Here is a 24,926-nt window from a genome sequence, read left to right as displayed (position 1 = left end):
GAAAGTTTGGTAATTGGATGTTTCTAACATCAAAAGATGAGAAATAATGTGAAAATGAGACTAAAATCACTGTCATATTTGGAGTAAATTAAAAAAAAGTCAAAGTGGACTGAAGTGCATCTGTTTACACCAGATTCAATAAAGTCTCCTTTAACATCTTCCACTAAAAAACAAACAAACAAACAAACACAACCCCTTTGCATCTCCTTTGCCTACAGTGACTTCAGTGGTGTTAAAATGGAATAACTCCCAAATGTCTGGAGTGTGTTACAGCCAGATGTGCTGATCTCTTGATATAATTGACAGGCAGTCACTGTTAAGGTGACTGGGACTTAAGACTAGCGTACAGTTCCTGGTTCTGCCTCTGGTCTGCTGGGTGACTTAGGGCAAGTCACTTCCCCTCCTGCACCTCAGTTTCCCCATGTGTAAAATGGGAATACGGACCTCCTTTTTAAAGCACTTTGGGATGTGCGGGTGAAAATCACTATAAAAGAATTAGGTGGTATCATTATTTGTAAGAACTTGTGTCTTTTACATCATCTCACAAATATCAAGAGAGACAGATTAGTAGTAAAGTTTCTTTTAAAAAATCAAGCAGGATTTAAGCGCAACTGAATTATGCCTCAGGTAGTTTAGCAGCTTTATGACAGAAATCTAAGAGAAGAGATTTCCTAATGTGACATTTCTGCACTAGACTTGTCAGACTTGGTGTTAAGCGCTGGTCTGGGAATAACAGAATTTTTAAAAAGTTTTGTATTCCTGCAGGGACATTTTCCTAATGAGCACTTAAAAATGCGCACACTATTAAACATAGTTCATGGGCTTGAAGGCACCATCAAATTAACCTGCTAGCGAGGCATTTTGTATGTGAAAGGAAATATAGCAGACCCGTTTCTTAATCAAGCTAACTTATAATTAGTAGTTAAGTCCAAGGTGAAGTTGCAGTAAATTAGGAAGGCATTCATAAAATAAATAATCATATACTGAGTTAGGACACTGCAGCTGTGTCATGATTTAATTAGATTGTAGTATAACCATATTGTTCTTTCCAGAGGTAAAGGGCCATTGAAGAATACATCTGATGTCATTAATGCTGCCAAGAAGATTGCAGAAGCAGGCTCTAGAATGGACAAATTGGCACGAGCTGTAGCTGATCAGGTAATGTCCCAAACAAATAAATATATAATATGAATCAGTCAATCAATAGCATTTTGTATGGACAGTACAAATTAGCTGTGTGGTTTAAGGACCCTCTAGAGAATGTCTCTACTAGTGCTGTGATCTAGTGGCTGAAAACAGGCTGTTTGTACAGCACCAGTCAGTTTGGAAAGATCATTGTCAGTTGAATGAAGCTGATACTGAAGCCCTTTAATTCACTGGTTCAGAAATCAAACCAACTAAGTAATAATAGCATCAGCTAACGTAGATAAAAACACCAAGGTGACCCGAGCTACTCCAGCCTCCTCATTGTTGCCCTTACTTAAAAGGGGATTACGCACACCCTTCTGTACCTTTCATGCTATGGGAAATCTGTAAACTAGTCTAAGAACCCCAGAAAAGCCCAGAAGGTACAACAATCTTCATCTGGAACAAAGGAATCTTGGCTACAAATGATGATTGCAGTAGAATGTTGATGGCGAAAAGCAATAAAAAGGTCACACGCTTTGGTGCTTCTGTAGCCCAAGCTCATTGCAAATGCCAGGGCTCCTTGCATTTCTCTGTTCCCCCTCCCACCCCGCCCAAAGCTCCCTGTGCACTACCCTCCCATCCCCCTCCAATTCAGGGCTTCCATACAGCCCCACCCCACCCCTTCCTCCTGCCAGTGATTCTGTGTGCCCCTGTTCCCCTTTTTGCCACATTCCAGGAGCTCAGTGTTCCCTCCTGGTCTCTATCCCTCATACCATTGTCCCCAGTTCTCTCTCAATGCCAGGGAATCAATGTTCCCCCTCATAGAATCATAGAATATCAGGGTTGGAAGGGACCCCAGAAGGTCATCTAGTCCAACCCCCTGCTCGAAGCAGGACCAATTCCCAGTTAAATCATCCCAGCCAGGGCTTTGTCAAGCCTGACCTTAAAAACCTCTAAGGAAGGAGATTCTACCACCTCCCTAGGTAACGCATTCCAGTGTTTCACCACCCTCTTAGTGAAAAAGTTTTTCCTAATATCCAATCTAAACCTCCCCCATTGCAACTTGAGACCATTACTCCTCGTTCTGTCATCTGCTACCATTGAGAACAGTCTAGAGCCATCCTCTTTGGAACCCCCTTTCAGGTAGTTGAAAGCAGCTATCAAATCCCCCCTCATTCTTCTCTTCTGCAGACTAAACAATCCCAGCTCCCTCAGCCTCTCTTCATAAGTCATGTGCTCTAGACCCCTAATCATTTTTGTTGCCCTTCGCTGGACTCTCTCCAATTTATCCACATCCTTCTTGTAGTGTGGGGCCCAAAACTGGACACAGTACTCCAGATGAGGCCTCACCAGTGTCGAATAGAGGGGAACGATCACATCCCTCAATCTGCTCGCTATGCCCCTACTTATACATCCCAAAATGCCATTGGCCTTCTTGGCAACAAGGGCACACTGTTGACTCATATCCAGCTTCTCGTCCACTGTCACCCCTAGGTCCTTTTCCGCAGAACTGCTGCCTAGCCATTCGGTCCCTAGTCTGTAGCGGTGCATTGGATTCTTCCATCCTAAGTGCAGGACCCTGCACTTATCCTTATTGAACCTCATCAGATTTCTTTTGGCCCAATCCTCCAATTTGTCTAGGTCCTTCTGTATCCTATCCCTCCCCTCCAGCGTATCTACCTCTCCTCCCAGTTTAGTATCATCTGCAAATTTGCTGAGAGTGCAATCCACACCATCCTCCAGATCATTTATGAAGATATTGAACAAAACCGCCCCCAGGACCGACCCCTGGGGCACTCCACTTGACACCGGCTGCCAACTAGACATGGAGCCATTTATCACTACCCGTTGAGCCCGACAATCTAGCCAGCTTTCTACCCACCTTATAGTGCATTCATCTAGCCCATACTTCCTTAACTTGCTGACAAGAATACTGTGGGAGACCGTGTCAAAAGCTTTGCTAAAGTCAAGAAACAATACATCCACTGCTTTCCCTTCATCCACAGAACCAGTAATCTCATCATAAAAGGCGATTAGATTAGTCAGGCATGACCTTCCCTTGGTGAATCCATGCTGACTGTTCCTGATCACTTTCCTCTCATGTAAGTGCTTCAGGATTGATTCTTTGAGGACCTGCTCCATGATTTTTCCAGGGACTGAGGTGAGGCTGACTGGCCTGTAGTTCCCAGGATCCTCCTTCTTCCCTTTTTTAAAGATTGGCACTACATTAGCCTTTTTCCAGTCATCCGGGACTTCCCCCGTTCGCCACGAGTTTTCAAAGATAATGGCCAAGGGCTCTGCAATCACAGCCGCCAATTCCTTCAGCACTCTCGGATGTAACTCGTCCGGCCCCATGGACTTGTGCACGTCCAGCTTTTCTATATAGTCCCTAACCACCTCTATCTCCACAGAGGGCTGGCCATCTCTTCCCCATTCTGTGATGCCCAGCGCAGCAGTCTGGGAGCTGACCTTGTTAGTGAAAACAGAGGCAAAAAAAGCATTGAGTACATTAGCTTTTTCCACATCCTCTGTCACTAGGTTGCCTCCCTCATTCAGTAAGGGGCCCACACTTTCCTTGGCTTTCTTCTTGTTGCCAACATACCTGAAGAAACCCTTCTTGTTACTCTTGACATCTCTTGCTAGCTGCAGCTCCAGGTGCGATTTGGCCCTCCTGATATCTTTCCTACATGCCCGAGCAATATTTTTATACTCTTCCCTGGTCATATGTCCAACCTTCCACTTCTTGTAAGCTTCTTTTTTATGTTTAAGATCCGCTAGGATTTCACCATTAAGCCAAGCTGGTCGCTTGCCATGTTTACTATTCTTTCGACTCATCGGGATGGTTTGTCCCTGTAACCTCAACAGGGATTCCTTGAAATACAGCCAGCTCTCCTGGACTCCCTTCCCCTTCCTCACTCACTCCTTCCTCACTATAGCCCCCCTTACCCACCATGGCAGTGGCTCCATGTGCTTCCCCGTCCCCCCATATTTCAGGGTTTCTGTGTGTCCCCTATCTCCAACCCCATACCATTGTCCCTTATTTTCCAGGCATGCCATGGCACTTTGTGTGCCCCCATTGCTCATGGTCCCCATTCATGTCATACTGGGACCTCCATTTTAGGGGCTCTGTATGTGCCCCCTTTTCCGCACCATTCTCTTTACTTTTCTGTCTGTCTGAGAGATAAGTCATTGAGGATGTCAACTTTTTAAACTGTATTGGGCGGATGGGCAAAGCTGAGATAGGAAGTATTGTTATATTGGCTGCCAGAACCAGTTCTTTCCTTTATTGACCATTACAGAGGTGGTCGACACTGCTGTGCCTGCTAACCAGATGCAGAGGCCTTTGTGAGTTTTCCAAATTTCACCAAAACCAATGAGGTTCTGTCCACTGATACCTAGACAATTCCCTGAAAAATTGGAATGGATGAGATGTGGCATTCAAAAATGATTTCATTACAGACAGACAGAAAGACAGAGAAATGCCCCCAAGGGAAGAAGGACCTGGATCATCCACTCACATGGAAAACCCATAGGCGGGGGTTGTAGGTGAGGAGGATATCCTCGCAGATACCCTCCCTTATCATCCCCCTCCAAACCTACAGCTGTGACCTCTAACCATCCTTCTCTTCCCCTTAAAATGGGAGAAAGTCTGCTGGTCACAGGGATTCTAACATGAGCATGGGAATGGCATTAGGTTCATCCTGCAAGATACTCTGGGCCAGAGCTGTATATAGAGCTGCAGCTTTTTCCTATAATCCCCAAAGGTTTGGCGATGTGAACTGTTCCACCCAGGAGGTCCATTTCCCCCTCTGGAGCCCACTCCTGTTGGATACATCCTAGGAGCAAGAAATCTGTCCCTGTGTTAATGTAATTCCCACTGTCAAGAGAGCTGTAAAATGCTCGTTAATGATCTTGAAGTTTTCATTCTGGTGTTTTTGAGATTGGAGAGTTTAAAGAAATAAATGTCAGGTACATAACACACGTAGCTTGTATAGAGAATATTGGCTTGAGTCATGTCTTTAATCTACATCCCTTCAGAAAGATGTAAAATACAAACTTTAAAGTTTTTTTTTTAAATCAATATGAGAGTTAGATGTCTCTTTTAATCCCTTGGCCGTGGTGATATTTTACAGAACTTTTGAGACATACATGGAGTATAAACTTTTTATTGACTGTGGCATTTTTAATTACTGTTCCAATGAGAGAGATCTTGCATCTTAATTTGATTCAAGGTACTTGCATGTAAAGCCTTGTCAGCTCTCGAGAGATATTGTTTTAAAGTTCATTTATTTCAGCTCATAGGCCTCAAGAGCAGGATAAATATTACTGTATTAAATTGTCACAAGTAGGAAAAAAAGGTCTCTTAGGAATTCACTTTTGAAAGATATTGCAACTATGCGAGAGGAAGACGGTATGGCATTATCATAAGTACAGAACAGATTAAATGGCCTATTGGCCTAACATCTCCAAAGAACTCCCAGCTCTTTTTTCAGAGTGGTAGCCGTGTTAGTCTGTATCAGCAAAAAAAAAAAAATGAGTACTCCTGGTACCTTAGAGACTAACACATTTATTTGAGCATAAGCTTTCGTGGGCTAAAACCCACTTCATTGGATGCATGCAGTGGAAAATACAGTAGGAAGATATATACACAAAGAACGTGAAAAAATGGGTGTTGCCATACACACTATAACGAGAGTGATCAATTATCAGCAGGAGAAAAAAACCTTTTGTAGTGATAATCAGGATGGCCCATTTCCAACAGTTGACAAGAAGGTGAGAGTAACTCTGTGTGTGTGTGTGTCTGTGTGTGGAGGGGGGAATAAGCATGGGGAAATAGTTTTACTTTGTGTAATGACCCATCCACTCCCAGTCTTTATGGAGCCCATTGTTTCATGTTCTCTGTGTGTGTATATATATATATATATATCTTTCTACTGTATTTTCCACTGCATGCATCCAGTGAAGTGGGTTTTAGCCCACGAAAGCTTATGCTCAAATAAATTTGTTAGTCTCTATGGTGCCACAAGTACTCCTCGTTCTTTCAGCTCTTTTTTGTTTGTTAGACTTAAAGACAGAGGAGCAAACTAAGTGATTGCTTTCAGAGTTAGGGGCCACAGTGTGTGTATGTAACCAGTGCTGTTGTTTTACAACCAAGTGCACTGTAAACATTTTTCCCTTGTGCCTTATTTGTCATTGCTATTATAACCATTTAGACAGAAGTTGTGGGGCCACTGGGCTGTGAGTGTTTAATCTGATCATGCTTAGTTAAGGTGTCATGTGGTGGTTTTACTCTCCAAAATGGAAAATTGAATGTAGCATTTTAATGACCTAAACAAGCTTGTTCAAAAGTCTCTGAATCTTTGATTTCCATAGTCAAACAATATTGTAAGGCGGACTTTGTTGTGTAGCTCTGACAAGTGTTTATTGGAGACGTGCTCTTCGGAAGGGGACCTTTTAACTCTGGTTCATTTGTGTGAATTATACAGGCCTGTGCTCAGGAGGCAAGTCTAGGAATATTAACTATGGGTGCTGTTTATTGTGCTGTTGATTATTGTTGGGGATGCTGCAGTTTCTTGCAAAACTGTATTTCAATGGACTATAAATGAGTTGTACTTGGGCCCTGTCTGGTTATATTGATTATGAAACCTTCACAAATTCTACTTAGTTTGACCTAGTGTAATTTTTCTCTGCACACTTTTGTCATGAGGAATATGTCAAAATGGTACAGTACTTTAGATGGCCTACCAGTAATAGTGAGAAGTATTGCTTAGACAGGCAAGGAGACCAAATTATTTCATTTCCTTCTTATTAAGGGCTGCAAGCCTGAAAGTATCTTCTATAATGTCATGTATATTACTATAAATAATTTCCTTCTAGTATAGATGGACTAGTATATTATGCATCAGTAGACTCCTATGTTTATTACAAACTGAATGATGCCCTAAGAAAAACATCTACAGAGATTAGTTTGTTTTCTTTAAGTTCATCAGGTAAGTGACAAAACGAGATTATTTTTGTAAAGCATCCAGGCTATCTTCACATTTTAATGTATGAGTCTCAAGCTATAGAAGAGGTACAGAATAGCTTTCAGCTCTCATCAAATTCCTCACTAAAGGGTTAAGTGAAATGGATGAATCTAACATGGTGTCAACAGTGCTACTATTTCCTTGGATTGCCTTTGTATAATGAACAGATAAACTGAGCTAGATCTAATCAATGTTGCTTATTTTTTCCCCCCTTGCAGTGCCCTGATTCAGCCTGCAAGCAGGATCTATTGGCATATCTGCAGCGCATTGCCCTCTATTGCCACCAGCTCAATATCTGCAGCAAGGTGAAGGCAGAAGTGCAGAATCTCGGAGGAGAACTTATTGTATCAGGGGTAAGCTGGTATTTGTATTTAGCAGTTTACATATCCCATGGTTCAATTTGCCAGGGAGTGTTTTCAGTGACAAGAATGTAAAAGACAAAAATAATAGTGAGTCATAAGCAAGCTTCTTAAAATGTTATCTCCATTATTCCAGACCTTACAATAACTTGTATCGAGCAATTTGATTTTCCAATTACCCTTTGTTTATAGTAACCTTGTCAAATCTTCATTCCCCCAAAAGAAAGGTAATTTCATAGTCTAGAAACTCATTGCCAAGCCGTGAATGTTATAATTATTTGGAGCTTTTGTATATTTGCTTATTGTAAATCTACTTTCCTTTGTTAGTATTGGTAATTTCCCTCCTCTGAGCAGGAGCCAGCACTGCTCTGTATGGAGTGCATATTGTTAAGATGGTAATATGTAACAGGATTTCATTCACTCAGGTTCCAATGCATACTAGGTTTATCAAAAACTCTGGAAGGCCAGCAAAATATTTTACTTTTTATGTGCTGTTTCCAAATACAGTTGCCAAACCTAAAAAATTACATATTCTAATTCCTTCCATTTGCTTGTTTCAGTAATTTTTTAATGAATATGCAAATGTTTTATCCACAATCACCAGACATTTGTTTCCCAGATTAGAAATGTGTAGAGACAGTCAGAACATAAATTGTTTTTGCTGCATTTTAAAAGATGTTTTCTCCCCTTCACCTCACCTTGAGCCATCTGCCTCTGTGAGACCAGTGGCAAAAAGTACTAGCATTTCCTGCTCTTCATGATTTTTTTTCTTTATGCTGCTCACAGTAGGTTTGGCCGAACCACACTTTGGTCACTGTCCAAGCTGCATATAGACTGTGTGTATACTGTATTCCCTCTTGCATATACTAGTGTATACTATATTCCCTGAGCCCCACTGTGCTTTCAAGATGACAGGGATTTGGGAAAACTTTGGATAAGTTTGTTTGAAAATGCCATTTTGGGGAGAAAAAAAACCAAAAACCTCTCATTGTTTAAAGCCAATCAAATTTGAGGACTGCTGGGACATGCTATGCCCTCTATTTTATCCATACGCCCCCAAGGGAAATCAGTGGGCTTTCTGAAAGCTAACTGAGAACAAAACCTATGCCCTTTTGTTCAATATAGATATAAAACAATGATTTTTTTGAAAAGCACAGTATGCAGCTTTAAAACTTGGCTGGGCTACTTGGAACTATTATTTCGAAAGCATGCATGCAGTCCTAGAAGGAAGCTGCTGCACTGTACTCCACCTGTGCCTCTCCTGCAGATGGTCTCCACCTCTTGGCAGATGTACAAAGTAGTGTAATTTTAACACATTGATCTTCCCACAGCAACGGAAATCCCTTTTCATGTTCCTGGTGTTGAATGAGTGATCTTTCCTTATATCACTGACAAGTGTACTACATACCAAATGCTTCAGACCTTATCTTACCTGCTGCCATACAAGTCCGGCTTTCCATACCCATTTAGCTTTCACACCCATCCATCTATAACAATTGCCCAAATTAGATCTTCTCTCAGCTTGGCTTTTGTGCTTGTGTTTATTTCTTTTCCAGTTCTCTTTATTTACTGTACGTGGATGTTGAACAGGCCATTGTGAACCTCTGACATACAGTTGTATTGAAACATCATCATACACTGTGAAATTTAAGTGACTGAATGCTTGACTTCTTCATTCCCAAGCTGGCATTGTTAGCATCTGCTGCTTCCCAGGCTTCATCACCATTGTCTTTTTTTGCATTCACTTGCAGTACAAAGCAATGCTAACTTCAGCCATTCAAATTACTAGCTTTTGAGTTGACTCCAAAGACAGTGTTAATGGCATTGGCAGAAACCTAAGCTTGCCGTATCTGTTTCTTCAGTTGTTACTCCGTCATAGACTTAATGGAGATGGTGCAGAAAGTTGATCTTTTGTACATTCCTTTTTGAGACTGATATCTTAGAGCTTGGTGAATCAAAATGAATCCACTGCTTTTCTGGTAGCATAAAACATGCTTTACATCTTTAAGTGCTGGGTACTGTATGTTCTTTTGCCGACCTCGGGACTATCCAGAGATCAGATGTCCAAATCCACATCTGCATCTGTAGCCTGCTTATCCGCTTGCCACGTCTGCTTCCGTCTTGTTCTTCATTCTCTCCTGGATAACCAGCTGCAAATAAATACTACTTTATTTGCATAAAAAAGAACAACAGTTATTTGGCAACTTGCATACAGTACAATGATCTTGAAAGTGCAGTGGAAATCCAGAGTTCGTGGTCCCCAAACCATTCACTATTGCAGGAAACTGATGGGTAGCATTATATTCAATTAATTTTTGTGATGTAACAATCACCCTGGCACTTGACATTTACAAATTTTGGAGGAGATGGAACTATAACATACATCTGTATTTACAAGGAGTCACCGTATAATTCACCATTTCCCTCATCCAGAAGTTTAGCTGTGATTTCAGAACCACTGGTTCTGGGGAATACAAACTCTGCTTGACTTTCTACTTTAATAGGAATGTTAATCCATGTTTCCAAATACAATGAATAAATATAAAACGAATAGAACCTGAGAGACATAAATAATCTGTTCCGATTACCTTAATTCTATTCTGGCAAGGGAAAATGTGTTCCATTTTATGTGATATGTTGAAGTTATTGCATAATATGGTGTATGCCTTTTCGGTGAAATTTCTATTTCTTTATATTCTCAATAAGTTACTTGTAGTGCAGTATATTTTACATTCAAACCTAAGAACACGCCCAGTCTCTCTCTCTCTCTCTCTCTCTCTCTCTACATCAATATGACATTAACCTCATGTATGAAGATTTTGTTGGTATCATTGACTTACCTACAGATAGGCTGAAAAGTATATCAAAAAGCAAAAAAAATGAGGCTGTCAAACTCCTGAAAGGGAAATTATTTCAGTAAGAGGAAAGAGCCCTTCAAATCATTCCCCCGCCCCCCTCAATCCTTTCTCTCTTAACTTCCCTTCCATCTCTCCCTTGATCTTTCCATCCCAAGATGTTCTCTGCCTAGCGATCAACAAGAATCTTTTCCCCAGGTAAATCTCATACACCAGGTCTTCCACTGGTGTAAATCAGTGTAACTCCATGTGTTTCAATGGCCTAAGCTGAATGCTGATTTATACCAGCTGGTGATCTGAACCAGTAGGTTTATGTTTAGATTGTGAGACTCCAACTCCCTGTCTCCCAGTTGAGTTTTGAAACACAGTCTAAGAAAACTGTATTTGAGAGCTCTTCTGTGGTTAAGAGCCTTATTAACCTGGAGTGAGGGAAGCATAGGGAGGCAAGGAAGATATAAAGGGAGGGACATAAAATAATAACGAAATAGGGGAATAGAGGCTGAAATGCCCAAAATGATTTTTAAATACCTGCTAAAGATCTTGAGTGAAATCCTGGCCTCACTAGGTATGTCTACACAGCAATTAAACACCCACGGCTGGCCCATGACATCTGACTCCAGCTCATAGGGCTCAGGCTATGGGCCGTTTAATTGCAGTGTAGACATTTGGGTTTGGGCTGGAGCCTGGGCTCTGAGATTCTGCAGTGAGGGAGGCAAAATTCCCATTGACTTCAATGTGGCCAGAATTTAATCTCCTGCTTTGTTTCTTGTTGCAGCCCATGTGGTTTTGTACTTTAGCATACAAACTTTTGAATATTTACAAAAAAAATCCTGTATAATAATAATAATTAATAATAAGTTTGACAGCCTCATTATTAATTGTTGTTATTATTATTATTAGTAGTAGTAGTAGGCATTTCTTATTAATCAGTAGTTACAATATCCTGGGGTAATAAGCACCTCAACCTCAGAGTTCATTTCCTCAGTCTTCAGCCAGAGAGTTTATTCAGTGCAAAGTGCAGCTATTGCCTGATCAACAGGAATCACCCTTAAGATGGACTAACTTTTATGAGGTGCAATTACACATTTCTCCCATTGAAGTAAATGTCAATTACAGATACATGGCCTCACAACAGGCATTAGCACGTTGTTGTTGTTTTTGTTGTTGTTGTTGAAAAGGGGTGTAATCTATGAAGTTTGAATCCAGCTCAAAATCCAAGTTTCACAAAAGTTTGGGGTACTTCTTTTCTCGGTGTTCCAGCAAATGTATCAAAATATATCATTACGTCAAAACCGACCTGTATGTTCCCTTATTGCTATGGAGAAAACAACCAGTAGTTCTGGTCTCTCCTTTCACGGTTTGAAACCGATCTATTCACAGCACAAAGTCTACTATACATTTTGGCCCTGAGCTTGCATTTCGTTTTATTTCATGTTTGTGTCAGGAGCTTGATGTCCACTGTTGTGTTACCTACAGCAATTTAATCCTTGCTTTAACCGGGTAACAGTTTAGCGTTATGTGAAAGAAAGACAGCTTGCTCAATGAGCGATTTGGTAGACTGCCAAGACTGTCACCTCCTTTTCATTTGAGAACATCATGAATCTAAGCTAAATATTCCTGTTTCCAGCTACTAACTATGTTTTACTACTGAATTAGAATTTAAACAGAAGAATAATGCATGAAATAAACCCTTGAAAACAGACTGATAAACCAAAATTTATTTAGACCTCTGTGTGCTGGGCTGCTTGGCCAGTTGATCTCTCAGATTTGGAAGAAATCTCTTTCAGCAGTATGTTTTATACAGAATGTCCTCCCATCTGCTTTTTAAAATACAATAGTAATCTTTTCCTAATCACAATTCATAGCTATTGATAATAAGATTCCTACTTTCTGTTTGTTAGTAATTGCATCTAATTTAAACCACGGTGAATATAGTACAAGGAACTATGGCTGCCAGACAGTTTAAAAAAATCACAATTAATCGTGAGATTTAAAAGAAATAGTTGCAATTAATCACTGTTTTAAATGCACTGTTAAACAATAATAAATATCAATTTAAATTAATTATACTTATCTTTGTATTCTTTTACATTTTCAATTATACTGATTTAATCTGCAACACAGAATACAAAGTGTACAGTGAAAAAGGAAAAGGAGTACGAGTACTCCTTTTCTTTTTGCGAATACAGACTAACACGGCTGTTACTCTGAAAAGTGTACAGTGCTCACTTTATGTTATTTTTTATTACTAATATTTGCACTGTACAAGTTGAAGCATGAAGGGGCATACGAATGTTTAGCAGATCTGGCATGTAAATACCTTGCAACGCTGGCTACAACAGTGCCAGGCGAATGCCTGTTCTTACTTTCAGGTAACATTTTAAATAATAAGTGGGCAGCATTATCTCCCGTAAATGTAAACAAACTTGTTTGTCTTAGCGATTGGCTGAACAAAGGGTAGCACTGAGTCGCAGGGGTGCTGGAAGAGTTTGTATAGTGGGGGTGCTGAGAGCCATTGAACCAAACTGTATACCCTGTATATAATGGAAACCACTTCAAGCCAGGGGGTACAGGAGCACCCCTAGTTCCAGCACCTATGATGAGTGGACATTGTTTTGTTTTTGAGTGCAATTATATGTAAAAATAACAATGGATAAATTTCACGATAAAGAGATTGCACTACAGTATTGTATGAGGTGAATTGAAAATATTATTTCTTTTGTTTATCTTTTTTACAGTGTAAATATTTATAATAAAAATAAGCATATAAAGTGAGCAGTGTACAAATTGTATTCTGTGTTTTAATTGAAATCAATATATTTGAAAGTGTAGAGAAACATCCAAAATATTGATAGTACATTTAAATTGGTATTCTGTTATTATTTAACAGTGTGATTAAAACTACAATTAATCACAGCTATTTTTTTTATTCTAGTTCATTTGTTTTGGGTTAATCGCTTGAGTTAACTGTGATTAATTGACAGCCCTAGAAGGATCCTACATGTATGATTGGAATCACAGGGATTTTAAAGTTTTTTTTTTTCCCTCTCTGTACGGTGCATATTCTGTAGTAACTAGTAACTTTATGAATTATTGGACGGTACATTTACTGAAATTTACAATTAAGAGTGTTTTTCAAAGAAAAAAAGAGCCTGATATCAAAAATAAGAACTCCTGAGCAATTTAATTCAATGGAAAAAAAATAAAAGTTATATATTGGAAGCTGATGCCTGAAACAAGTATGTTATGGATTTGAAGGCAATACTAATCTATATATTTCAATATATACTATTCTCATTATATAAATATAGGAAATCTGACAATCAAAAAACTTCTGTTCATGAAATAACTAGAATGCTAGGCTAGATTCTTTCCTGTGCCATGATATGATCAGCATGGAGGAGAAGGGAATGTCAGAGAGCCACTTACAGCTTCCTGATTCTCAAACTACCCCGGCCCTTCGATAAATTAGAGGAACCTGGGTGCTGCTCTGATTTACAACAGTTGGCTATAATCCCTAAGGACCATGCAGTTGAGAACTTCTGTAGAGAAATAAGGCTCCAGCCTGCCCCATCAGGCTCCCTTCTCTGAGAGTGAGTGGATGGTTTAGGATCTGTGTCCACCAGCATTACAGCAGTTGAGATTTCCCCAGTTGCAGCCAGATTATGTCCCCAGCTCAGAAATTAGGGTTGCGTGTCCATCCCATTACTTTAAATCTGACCATATTTAGGTGCAGCATTTAGCTAAATGGCATGCGTGGGGAAATGGCAGACCTGGCCTGGAGCACCTAAAGATTCAACATAATAATGGAAGGAGATTTTTGGATAAAATCAGAATTGATTGATAATATACAGTGAAACTCCAGTTCTACCAATTATTTCACTCTGATCTGTGTAGTGGTGAGACATAATCCCACTTCCAAAATACTGCTAAGTGGTCTTCTATGTGATATTAAAGAAATAATAACTTCAGACTAGACTCTTCAATCTCTTTCCCTTTAATTACGGTTCTTGACAACTTTCATTGCAGATGGATAACACACACACACACACAAAGACATACCCTCAAGGAGAAACTTCACACAGTTTTTCCAACTAATCGCAAATACTGAGGGAAAATACTTAAAACAGCATATAAAACACTCAATAAAACTCACCAGGGAAACTTAATTCCATCACACAAACTGTGTAAGAATAACTTTAGGAAGAAAAAAGCAGCAAATCAGCCTTTGCATTAGGAAAGTTCAGAGTCTCTTATGTGTCAAACTTCTTAAGTCATTTCTTCCAGTCACCAGATGTAATCTGGCTGCTTTTATTCATGAATTTCTCAGGAGAAAGGAAAACATATGTCTATCCTCCACATCACACCATTAGCCTTGAATTACAAACCAGCTCCCTATATGTGAGGCCAATATTTATTGATTTAAGACACAGACGTAGGACCAATCCTCCTAAAATACCCTAAAAATGATAATGCCTAGAATTGTGTACTGTTGAACGTGAATTTATTCATCATCAAAACACCCTGTGAGCTGGGTAAGTAGTAATACCCCAATTTTACAGACTGGGAAAATGAGACAACAAATTCAAATGGTTTGCCCTGCCCTCATTAAAGGCCCTATTAGATCTTTAGGATAATCTGGGAAAGTTATGTTGACTGCATCCAGCGCTGAGCTAATAGACCATACCAAGAATTCTCGTACATACCAATAACTAAATTCAACATGTTATCTGCCAATTTTAAAAGCTTTCAGGACTTGCATGTTCTATCCAGTGTCATATGGGATATTATCTGTTTGGCCATTCCTTGGATATGACACGTGATGAATGAGATGGATTTCATTATCCATCCATCAGAACCAACTTAATCCACGACAACAGCAAAACAGAATTTTTTTCCGGGGTGTCGAGTTAAGGTCTCTGTCTTGAACTTTAGTGACCCTTATGAACCTGGCACCTTGACATGCCTTGAGTGTGATATTTTATTCCAAGTAGTCATTGAGTTTCTCATGGTATATCAGTTTTTACCTTCCTTAGTTGGAACAGTAGCACATCTATGGACTGGTATTTCTAAGCAGTCATTATTTTTCTCAGCCATCCACAATCTTGAGGGAAAGCATTCAAACTTTATCTCAATGGCACCCACCAATGCCTGAATAGAGCCTATTCATTTATTACCTTCTGCCAAATTCTTATTAAGCAAGTTTGTTGTTGTTTTATCTGACAGATGATTGTTGGGAAACCAAACCTGGACAAATCCAGCTCCTGGCTGCTAGACAGTTAGGTGCAAGATGTCAAATCATTAGCTGAACTAAGTTTATAGCCTTGTTAGGCTACAGAGCTGCAATCACTTCCCTTAGGAAGTGATTTGACAACCTAAAAGCCCTCACCTAGTTCCTCTTGATACTCAACTTTGCATATGCTCTTCCAGTTACTCATAGTTCTTTGGCACACTAGGTGCAATTTCTCTCTCTTCTGAAATATACTGCCCTGCAAACTGAACTGTTTGTAGTTCATTGTAGTAGTTCTTACTGAGTTCTCTGTTTAACCAAATTTTATGTATATCCTCCTAAATCAATCCCTCCAAGCTGCTCACTATTGTTTTACTCTTCTCTGCATTTCCTCTTCTTTCTCAACCAAAGTCTCTCTGATACTGGGTGGCCCAAAGCAGTACACCAGGTGCGGTCTCCACAGTGCAAACCGAAATGCCCTCTCACATTTTCTAATAGTCTATCATCAAACCTAATCTTTCTAGGTATTTATACCATGCTATCACTATGGGATCTGACGGCCTCATTTTTAATAATAGGTTATTAGTGGAGAATTTATTTGGCCATCACCATCCATCAGAAGGTTCTGTGCTATGGCATTTCCATTTGAGGGTAATATTTAAATGACAATTTGCATCTCCCCACAAAATCTAGTCTTACCATGCCAACTACTATGTGCTTGGGCCTCTGAAGTTCTGATATCTGCTGAAGAGTTTAGAATATGCTCCTACTTCATTTGGCAAAATCAACAATAGTGCAATGGTCAAGACAATCCTATGGATTGTGACCTGATTGGATTACAGCAGTTACCTTTTACCTCAAAGGCCTTTAAAAGATAAATTTTCCCTGTCCATTTGGAGGATTAGTAATAACCCATGTTGGTTAGAAAAGGTAACAATGAAGTCTCCACCAACTGATTGAAGATTCACCAAAATGTGGAAAGCCTTTAGCAGTAGGTCATAAGGTTCAGATGGACGTAACTCAATCCAGTCCTATTACAAGGCAGAAAAGTTATTTTTCCCTCTTTAAACATTGACGTAAGTTAAAGACATCATTTAACCAGGAATCAGTTAGAAATCCTGATCCTTAATTCAATTATAAACCTAAAGTTACAGCACCCATCATCACTTTGCATCATTCAGATGCAGCCTAGTTTTGCATTGGGTTCCTGAACTCATATTTCGCCTCTAACAGTTACAGTAGCTCTTGCTTAAGATAGGTAGAACAAGCCAGATTGGAGGAGCTAATCAAGGTGGTAAAGTTGTCCTTGCTCTCTCTTTTCTTTTAATTTTTACTTTGAATGTTAAAATGCTGTTGCATTTCCAAATATAGTGAAAGATGTTCAGATAAAGAGGCAATATCCTTGACCTCTGTTATTAGATGAAGTGATTGGTAATAGCCATTAATCAAAAAGACTCTCTTTTGCTATAGCGGAAGAGGGGGGAAACCAAAACCAACACAAGCAGAGCAGAGGATGCACATTAATCATTAGTGAAACTGAAAAATAATCCTGGGTAGATTACAATTTACATGATCCTTGTAGCAACTGAGATCCTAAGGGAAAATATCAGTATTTGCTCAGTGTAACTTTGTAATCCTGACTCTTAAGAGCATTCCTTATACGTCAAGAAAAAAAAATCAGACCAGATTCTACTGCTCTTGCTCACATTGCGTAGTCCCTTACTCTGGAAGCAATGTGGCTACCTACTGATGGAGGTACTACTCAATATGAGGGAGGCTGGTAGATTTAGCCCATAGTAAATATACTACATTTTTAGCTGGGACGCCTTGTTGGGTTAGAAGAAAATCAAAACTGTAATGGATAATGGTAATATATATTGTCAAACCTGCTTTATGCAGAATTTGATAGAGCAAAATTCCATTTAGAGAGAATTAGAATGAAAGTTCCCATTTGTAAACCACAATTCTGGTTATAGGGAAGTTGTCCTCTGAGAGAATTGGCTTCAGTCTAGAAGGTGCCATTGTGTGTAATTACTAGACTAAAATATACACTCTCTAAAGCGGTCACCTTTGTGTAATTTTGCTGATACTTCATAGAACTTTAAAGTGTGCTTTGTAAATAAATGTTTGCCCAGAATGTTTACCATTCCCCTCACTTGCTCTCTCAGCTCAGGCAGGCAGGGTGAGAGAAAGTTGACTCTCCCTGACCACAATGTTTGGACTTTCATGCTAGTGAAGGTTCCCTGCCCTCTCATCTGATTTCTATGAAACGGTTGGCTAAAACTCTCCTCTGACTTCTGTATGGACCAAATTCAACCCTAGTGTATTTGTGTGTAACTCCCATTGAAGTCGGTGAAATTCCAACTGCTTACATCACCTTTATATGTGCGTTCCCAGTGTTTAAAAAGATACACAGAAATGTTACTTTTTAATCCCTCTGCCAAATTCCCTAGCCCACTCTAGTGCAATCATGGTTCAACAGGGTAGCCATTCCTGGCCCTTCTAGTTTTCATCATATAGCACCATAGCTCACTCTTCCCCTCTTAGCAAATTGTTCAGTAATTTTCTTACCTGGGGTAAGGGAGCAAGTGAGAGGAATTGCACAGTGGGGTTACTCACCATGGAAGAGTCCCTGTTTCCTTTACCAAGCATAGCTCCTTCAGCACACATTTTCTCCTCTTCTCCCCTCTGCACTAGGGTACAATATTTCTCTTGCTCTCTCTCTCACTCTCTCTTTTCTGTATCTCTCGGAAATCAGACTGGAGTTCAGAGCACTTTCACTACCTTTTATGAGGTAGAATGTGATGTCATAGATGGGGGCAGGGCTAGTCAACTTTCTACCCACCTACCCACCTGTGCTGAGGGAGCTACGCTTGGGAACGGAACCAGTGACTCCTCCACGGTGAGTAACCTTGTTTCTAATTTATACCATTATGTAAAGCTCTGACTGTTTTGTGGGGGAGAGGGGAAAGATTTTAAGAGGGCATTTTGTTTGTTGGTCAGTTTAGTTTTTTGGGGAGGGGTTAAAGTACAGCGCTAACACAAAATCAGTTGCATGTTATTTTTCTAAACTTGAAAAGATTTTTTTTTTCTTCATTTCCCAATCTAAACTGTTTTGCGGACTTCCTCTGAGTTGTAAAACAGCTACCACAGAGATGGACACATTTTAGTAATGGGTGAAGGGATCCCTCTGAATATGTTAAATATCAATTTAAGAGCCCAATCCTGGTCCCCTTGAAATCAGTAGCAAAACTTCCATTGACTTCATGGGTGAAGAATCAGGCCCTTACTTTGTAAAGTGCTTTGGGATTAAAGGTGCTTTATAAATGGAAGATATTGTTATTCCTGTATGTATTATTAATTATTAATGATTATTATTATTATTACTATTAACTGTGGAGATATGTCTACTTTTTTAGGATAGATGGAACATTTCTTTTCTCCAGATCTTCTATGTTAATTTTGTTTTTCTGCTTAATTCTAAATATGTGTATGTCTACTTGCTGACATCAGGCCATTTTTAAGAACCTTTCTAAAAAAAACTATTAAAAAGGAGAGGAAAACCTCTTAAGCAAGTGATGTCAGCCCAAAACACATGATTAATATTTAGACGCAAACTAGACACAATCTTTGAAATTCAAAGTCAAAGCTTCAGAATGCTGTGAATTAATGGTGGAGCAGAATGAGCTCTAACGGAAAATCCTGGCTTTGCTGGTTTGTGTTACAGCCCTTACGTTATTTAACCATAGGTTTTGTATTTAATAGCACTAAAACCTTGCTTTTCTTTTCTTGGTCCTGGTGTTACTACTTGTGTGTGGTTTCCCTCCCTGTATCCCTCCGAATTTTAGAAAGACAAGATGGACTGCAAAGATCTTTTACTCTTGTTCTGCCTCTTGGCTACCTATTAAAGCTGTCATGATGTCAGAGCTCTCTCACTAAAGGGCAGAAGAAGGGTCATGTGAGGATTTTGGCCTCTAGGGGTGGCAGAGATATTGCTGTTCTTGTTCATTTAAAGCTCCTTCCCAGCTCTGTGTGGGGCCTTATCGTATCACAGTGAACGGTACTAGAAGGCAGTAATGCATACTCTATAAATCAAAAGACGAAGAGAGCATGATCGTAGCCTTTTCAACCCAAGTGTAATTTAGTCTGCTGGATGACATACTTTTTTTCAGATGACTGGGTAGCTCTAGGAGTTGGGTACAAGATGCAGAATCTTCCATCTCTAGGTCACTGGCAGTGACATGCAGTGGGATCAGTGCATTTGTCACTTGAAGGCCATGGAGGGTTGGTTCCCCAAATGTATCTTCCAAGATAAATGCGGGGAGGGTGGGTTTCCACAGTGGGCCAACCCGTGGGTGGGGTTTGAATGAAGGACAGTAAAGGGATGGACATGCAAAGTGACATAACCCTAAGCAACAACAAAACAGGCAGATGCCTATGGCTAGTCATAATAACAAATATCTGTCAGTACTATGCCAGGACTGTAATGGACCCTGCAGCCTGAAAGTGAAAGGCTAAATAGCCTATTACTAATCTACAGAGCTAACCACTTCCCGTGTTCAATTATTTTATTGGCAAATATGCTAAAGACAATAAAGAAATTGGAAGTACAAAGTACTTATATTCCACACTGCACAGGATGAAATATTTATTCTGTCATTGGCAATATTGATTGTACTTTCTGGTATTTGTGCATGAAAGTTACATACTTAAAGTAAAGTAAAAAAAAAAAACAACTCAGAAATGGTGGTCCAGTTCTTTTCCCACTGATCTCATTTAGTGTGTAATATGGGCACTGTATCTGCAGCAAGCTGAGCAATTTGTTCCAAATATCCAGTCTTTGAACTAGTTAATCCTTCCCAACCTATTTTATGCATTGAAAATTACTCGACAGCACTATTTATTAAAAAAAAAAAATAAGGCACACATCCAAGTTTGTCTTGGATCAGTTTTGCACTCACTCTGCCTAGCAGTATAAGAACAAAAGAACTACTCAGGTTTATCTATACATGTATGTGCAAGCAGATAAACACACAGAAATCCCATGTGGCTTCCTCAAGCACATACTGCTACATTCTGAGTAGCAGCTTAATTATATGGCTTCAGCTACATGAATCCACACACATTTTCAGTGTGATTAATGGGCATCCCTATAATTCCCAAATCCTCAACACTTGCCAGTCTGAACTCTCTCAGAAGTTGAATTAGAGGCATCTTGGCTAGAAATGACTGTTATCTCCTCCTTTTCCATTTATGATCTTGGGAGTGAGGGAGGAGTTGTGAAATTGTGAAATGTTCCATCTCTTCAAAAACTGTCAGCTGGCAGATCATCATTCTGCCCTCATTTGTAATTCCTTTACAGTGGTATAACTCCATCGACATCAAATGTCTTACTCTTGATTTATCCCTGTTTCACTGAAAAGAGAGTCAGACCCATAGCAGTCAGGGAACCCTTCATGTTGGTTTAAATCACAATTCTTTTAAACCTTGTCCTGTAGTCACTTGAACCACCGGTGAAATGTTAAACCATAGCTGACTAAACGCCAGTGGTCAGAGGAACCAGGAAGGAGACCATGACCACCTTAATACCCTAGACTTTTTGTCTGTAGGAGAATCCTCTCTCAAAGGCATTAGTCAATCAGTCATCTGCCAGACTCGCCATAATAACTAATAATGCTACTGTGCATTTTCACAATGTATCTCATTTGAGTATCTCAAACGACTTTGCAAACAATGTAGCCTCACAAAACCCATGGTGGAAACAAATATTATTATTATTATTTATTGTTGTTATTTATATTTATTCTATTTGTTTTACAAATGAGAATATAGGAGCCACAGGGAGGGTGAATGGCTTGAACAATGCCATCATAGCAAGTAATGGGCAGAAAGAAAGCCATGGAGTCATGACTCCCAGTTGTGCTTTAAACCATTAGGTCCTCAGATAATTGTTGAGACACCTACCTTCCCTATCCAGGTCTCACCAGTTCCCAGTCTGCACTCTCCCTGGCAAAAAAAGATCAAAACAACAAGAACTAGTGGGTGGGGGTTGGATGGAGGACACCAGCTCTGAAAGGATGCAGCACTTGTACTGTATAAAGCATCCCAGTTGACCACAAATTCTGAAGATTGTATATCTTTTGAGTTATAAACACTTCATCTTTTACTGTCATTGCCATTGTTACTTAGTCGACCATTTCCATCATAAACCTGGTTGTATCACTGCTGGAAGCTCATTAGCAGTGGCACCAGAATCACCCCAGTATTCTCCAGTAAAATTAGAAATCACTTCTGAGTTATGGCCATCATTTACCAATACCATTAGCACAGATATCCAGGATAGCAACTTGGATTCGTAGAAACCCATCACTAAATATTAGCTGCTCTGTTGATTACACTGGGAATGTTGCTGACAAAGAAAATTCAGAGTATAAGAGGTATCAATCTGCTTCAGAAAGCAAGGTTGAACATTTAGAGCCAACACCTGCCATGTTCTCAGTAACATGCTTAATAGCCTTGGATTGTACATGAAAAAATATGAGTTTTGGGATGAGATGGGGCTGTTGGAGAAATGGAGCCCATCTCGTACCAAAGTCAAGGCAAAAGTTTTACAATGTTTTGCAAAGAACATTGATTTAAATAAACCAGGGGTCTTGGAGCCTCTAGGTCTTGGTGAGTTTTAACACTTCTGTAGCATTTTACAAATATCAACTAATTAATAATCACAACACCCCCATGGGGTAAGTAATTATCTTCATTTGGCAGTTTGGAAAAATAAGACAGAGAGCTTAAGGACAACAATTTCAAAAGTATCCACCCATGCTGTTCACCATAATTCTTGGCCTGTTTAATTGGAGACAACAAGGAACTGATTTTTTCAGAAGTGCTAAGCACCCTCAGCATTCACTGACTGAATTGGGTGCTCAGTAGCTCTCAAAAATTAGACCGTCAGCTTAGGCATCCAAAAATGGATTTACCCATATATAACAGGCATTTTACATCTAAGTGTATTGACCAAGGCCACAGAAGAAGCCCACATTAGAGTCAGATTTAGGATGCACTTCTTCTTGATTCCATGCCTAGGCCACTGGACCACACTGTCTTTATCATGCTCATTAGTTATTCCTTTTTGAGGCCAGACATCGAAAGAGATTCAGAGCAGAGGAAGTGGCTCAGATTCAGACAGCTGAGAAGGCTGTCTTTGGTAGCATCTCATGCAACTCTGCCCCCATAGTCATGAAAAAATCATGGATCCTCCACAAAATAAAGGGACACGTGGCCATGGTTTTCACAGGTACCAAATACTAGCTCTAGGCAACTGTACAGAGAACCATAAATAACCCCAAATCTATAGAATACACCAGGGTTGTCTTCACAAAGGAAAAGGTTAAGGGGCTTCCTTTTATTTTTCCATTTTAAAGTAGAGGCTGAGATTAGCTGTGTAACATTTCTAGGTCAATTATAAATTGGAGAGAAGGATTGGAGGGAAGGTTGCATTATTCTGCATGGACATAGAAACGAGTGTCCCAAGGATATTTAGTACAAAAAATCTTAAAGCATGTGAATTATTCAGACTGCATTGTAAGTACCTTTGCATTTGTTGTCAGAGTAAAGTTCCTTCCAAGATTCTGAAGCTCAAAATAAAACTTTGACCAAATGAGTTATAATTTCCTAATGTAACTCAGTAACATAACATGTAATTGCTAAAGGAAATGGTGTTGGACCAGCCAAATCTGATGAATTGTTAAATATCTGTCAATGCCAAATGTGTGATTATTGTCCTCTAGCACTTTTCTTGAATGACCTCCATTGCACATTCTAAAAGTTGGCCAAATGGATCATTATTCACTTAAATCCTAGTCCTGCAAACACTTTATGTGTGTAACTCTGACATTGAGCTCAATAGGACTACTCCTATCGGTAAAGTTACTCAGATGTATAAACATTTGCAGAATTGACATAAGTGATGAAAAAGTATCTTTGTTGTCTAAATTGGGCTTAATCCTTCTTATTTTACTCGTCTGGGTAATCCTACTGAGGCCACCAAACTTTGACATGCACAAGACTTCTCTTGTGAATAGAATGAGAGGGGTTTGGCTCATTTTACTTTCCCTTGTTTTTTGTTCTTTCTTGGAATCTCTACTGAATTTTTAACTCATTTGTTTGTGTTTTAATTTATTTACAAAGTATCCAGAAATTCCAAACTGCTTCTTTTAAGGCGTAAAATGGCCAATAGTATCTATAGTAATGCACCTCTTTATATTCACAAATAATGTATTCGGTGATTGACGAGAATCTTCACATAATCTGTAACATGGCTAAGCCTCTGCTGAAAAATTGAGTTATGCATTTGCTAGCTGACAGACTATCGTATCAACTGGAATATAGATACTCTACTATCTATGTGATCATATTTCATGTGGTCAGGACTTCTTTTCCTTCTTCCTTTTGCTATGGGCTCAGACCTGCAAGAGTGAGCTCACCGAAATCAAAAGAAATCTTTCCATTGATTGGGTCTTGGATCAGGCCCTGGATGCTCTCACTGACTTCAGTGAAAATGGAGGGAACTCAACATCTCACAAGCGTTCAGCACTTGTGAGTTTAAGCCCTATGTTATCTTTTTTATACAAGATGCAAAATATTAGTTGGCAAGCAATGAAACACCATGCCAGGATAGAAGAACTGTTGTCCTGCCAATATCTGCCATTCAGCAACGCTATTACATCCTATTTATTTCAGGACTGAATATGATTGATGGTTTTGGTAAGCTCCCCTGAGGAAAACCATGTATGCCAGCAAAGTCATCCTCAAACTCTTCTTATGCTGACCTGGGCAAAGGCAATTGCAGGCATCTGAATTTAGTTAGGAACCAATTTGCCTTGGAATGTGAGATATCATCTCAGATGAAGACAGAAAGATAACACATACACAGAGGTTCTGACAGTCTTACAAATGGAAAAGTTGGACAGTCACACTTTTTTTTAGCAATATAGATTGAAATGCCACATTGTGCTGTTTGATCACACTGACAAAATCATGAGGAACAGCTGTGGCTAACGCAGTCTTATGAAAATAAATGTTCTAGTCTATGTGCTTTATTGATGCCATTGGACCGAAAGTCCATTGCACTTCAAGTCCATTGGGCGACTTCAATCATCCTGATATCTGCTAGGAGAGGAATACAGTGGTGCACAGAAAATCCAGGAAGTTTTTGGAAACTGTAGGGGACAATTTCCTGGTGCAAGTGCTGGAGGAACCAACTAGGGGCAGAGCTCTTCTTGACCTGCTGCTCACAAACTGGGAGGAATTAGCAGGGGAAGCAAAAGTG

The 24,926-nt window shown here is 39.6% G+C and overlaps 1 protein-coding gene across 2 annotated transcripts in view; it reads left to right on the top strand.

Annotated features, from left to right (window-relative positions):
- Positions 1 to 24,926, top strand: part of CTNNA2 (catenin alpha 2) — a 775,311-nt gene that overhangs the window by 727,432 nt on the left and 22,953 nt on the right. Inside the window, exons 17-19 of one of the 2 annotated variants that reach the window (XM_074951902.1) lie at positions 1,053 to 1,158; positions 7,373 to 7,507; positions 18,357 to 18,500. In XM_074951902.1, coding sequence (XP_074808003.1) covers positions 1,053 to 1,158; positions 7,373 to 7,507; positions 18,357 to 18,500 — 385 coding nt within the window. The remainder of the gene's footprint in view (positions 1 to 1,052; positions 1,159 to 7,372; positions 7,508 to 18,356; positions 18,501 to 24,926) is intronic. The other variant, XM_074951903.1, reaches the window with a different exon arrangement.

This window comes from Natator depressus, chromosome 4, assembly GCF_965152275.1.
Source record: "Natator depressus isolate rNatDep1 chromosome 4, rNatDep2.hap1, whole genome shotgun sequence".
NCBI lineage: Eukaryota > Metazoa > Chordata > Testudines > Cheloniidae > Natator > Natator depressus.
Note: the sequence above shows the minus strand (reverse complement) of the source record. Positions and strands in the feature narration are given on the sequence as shown.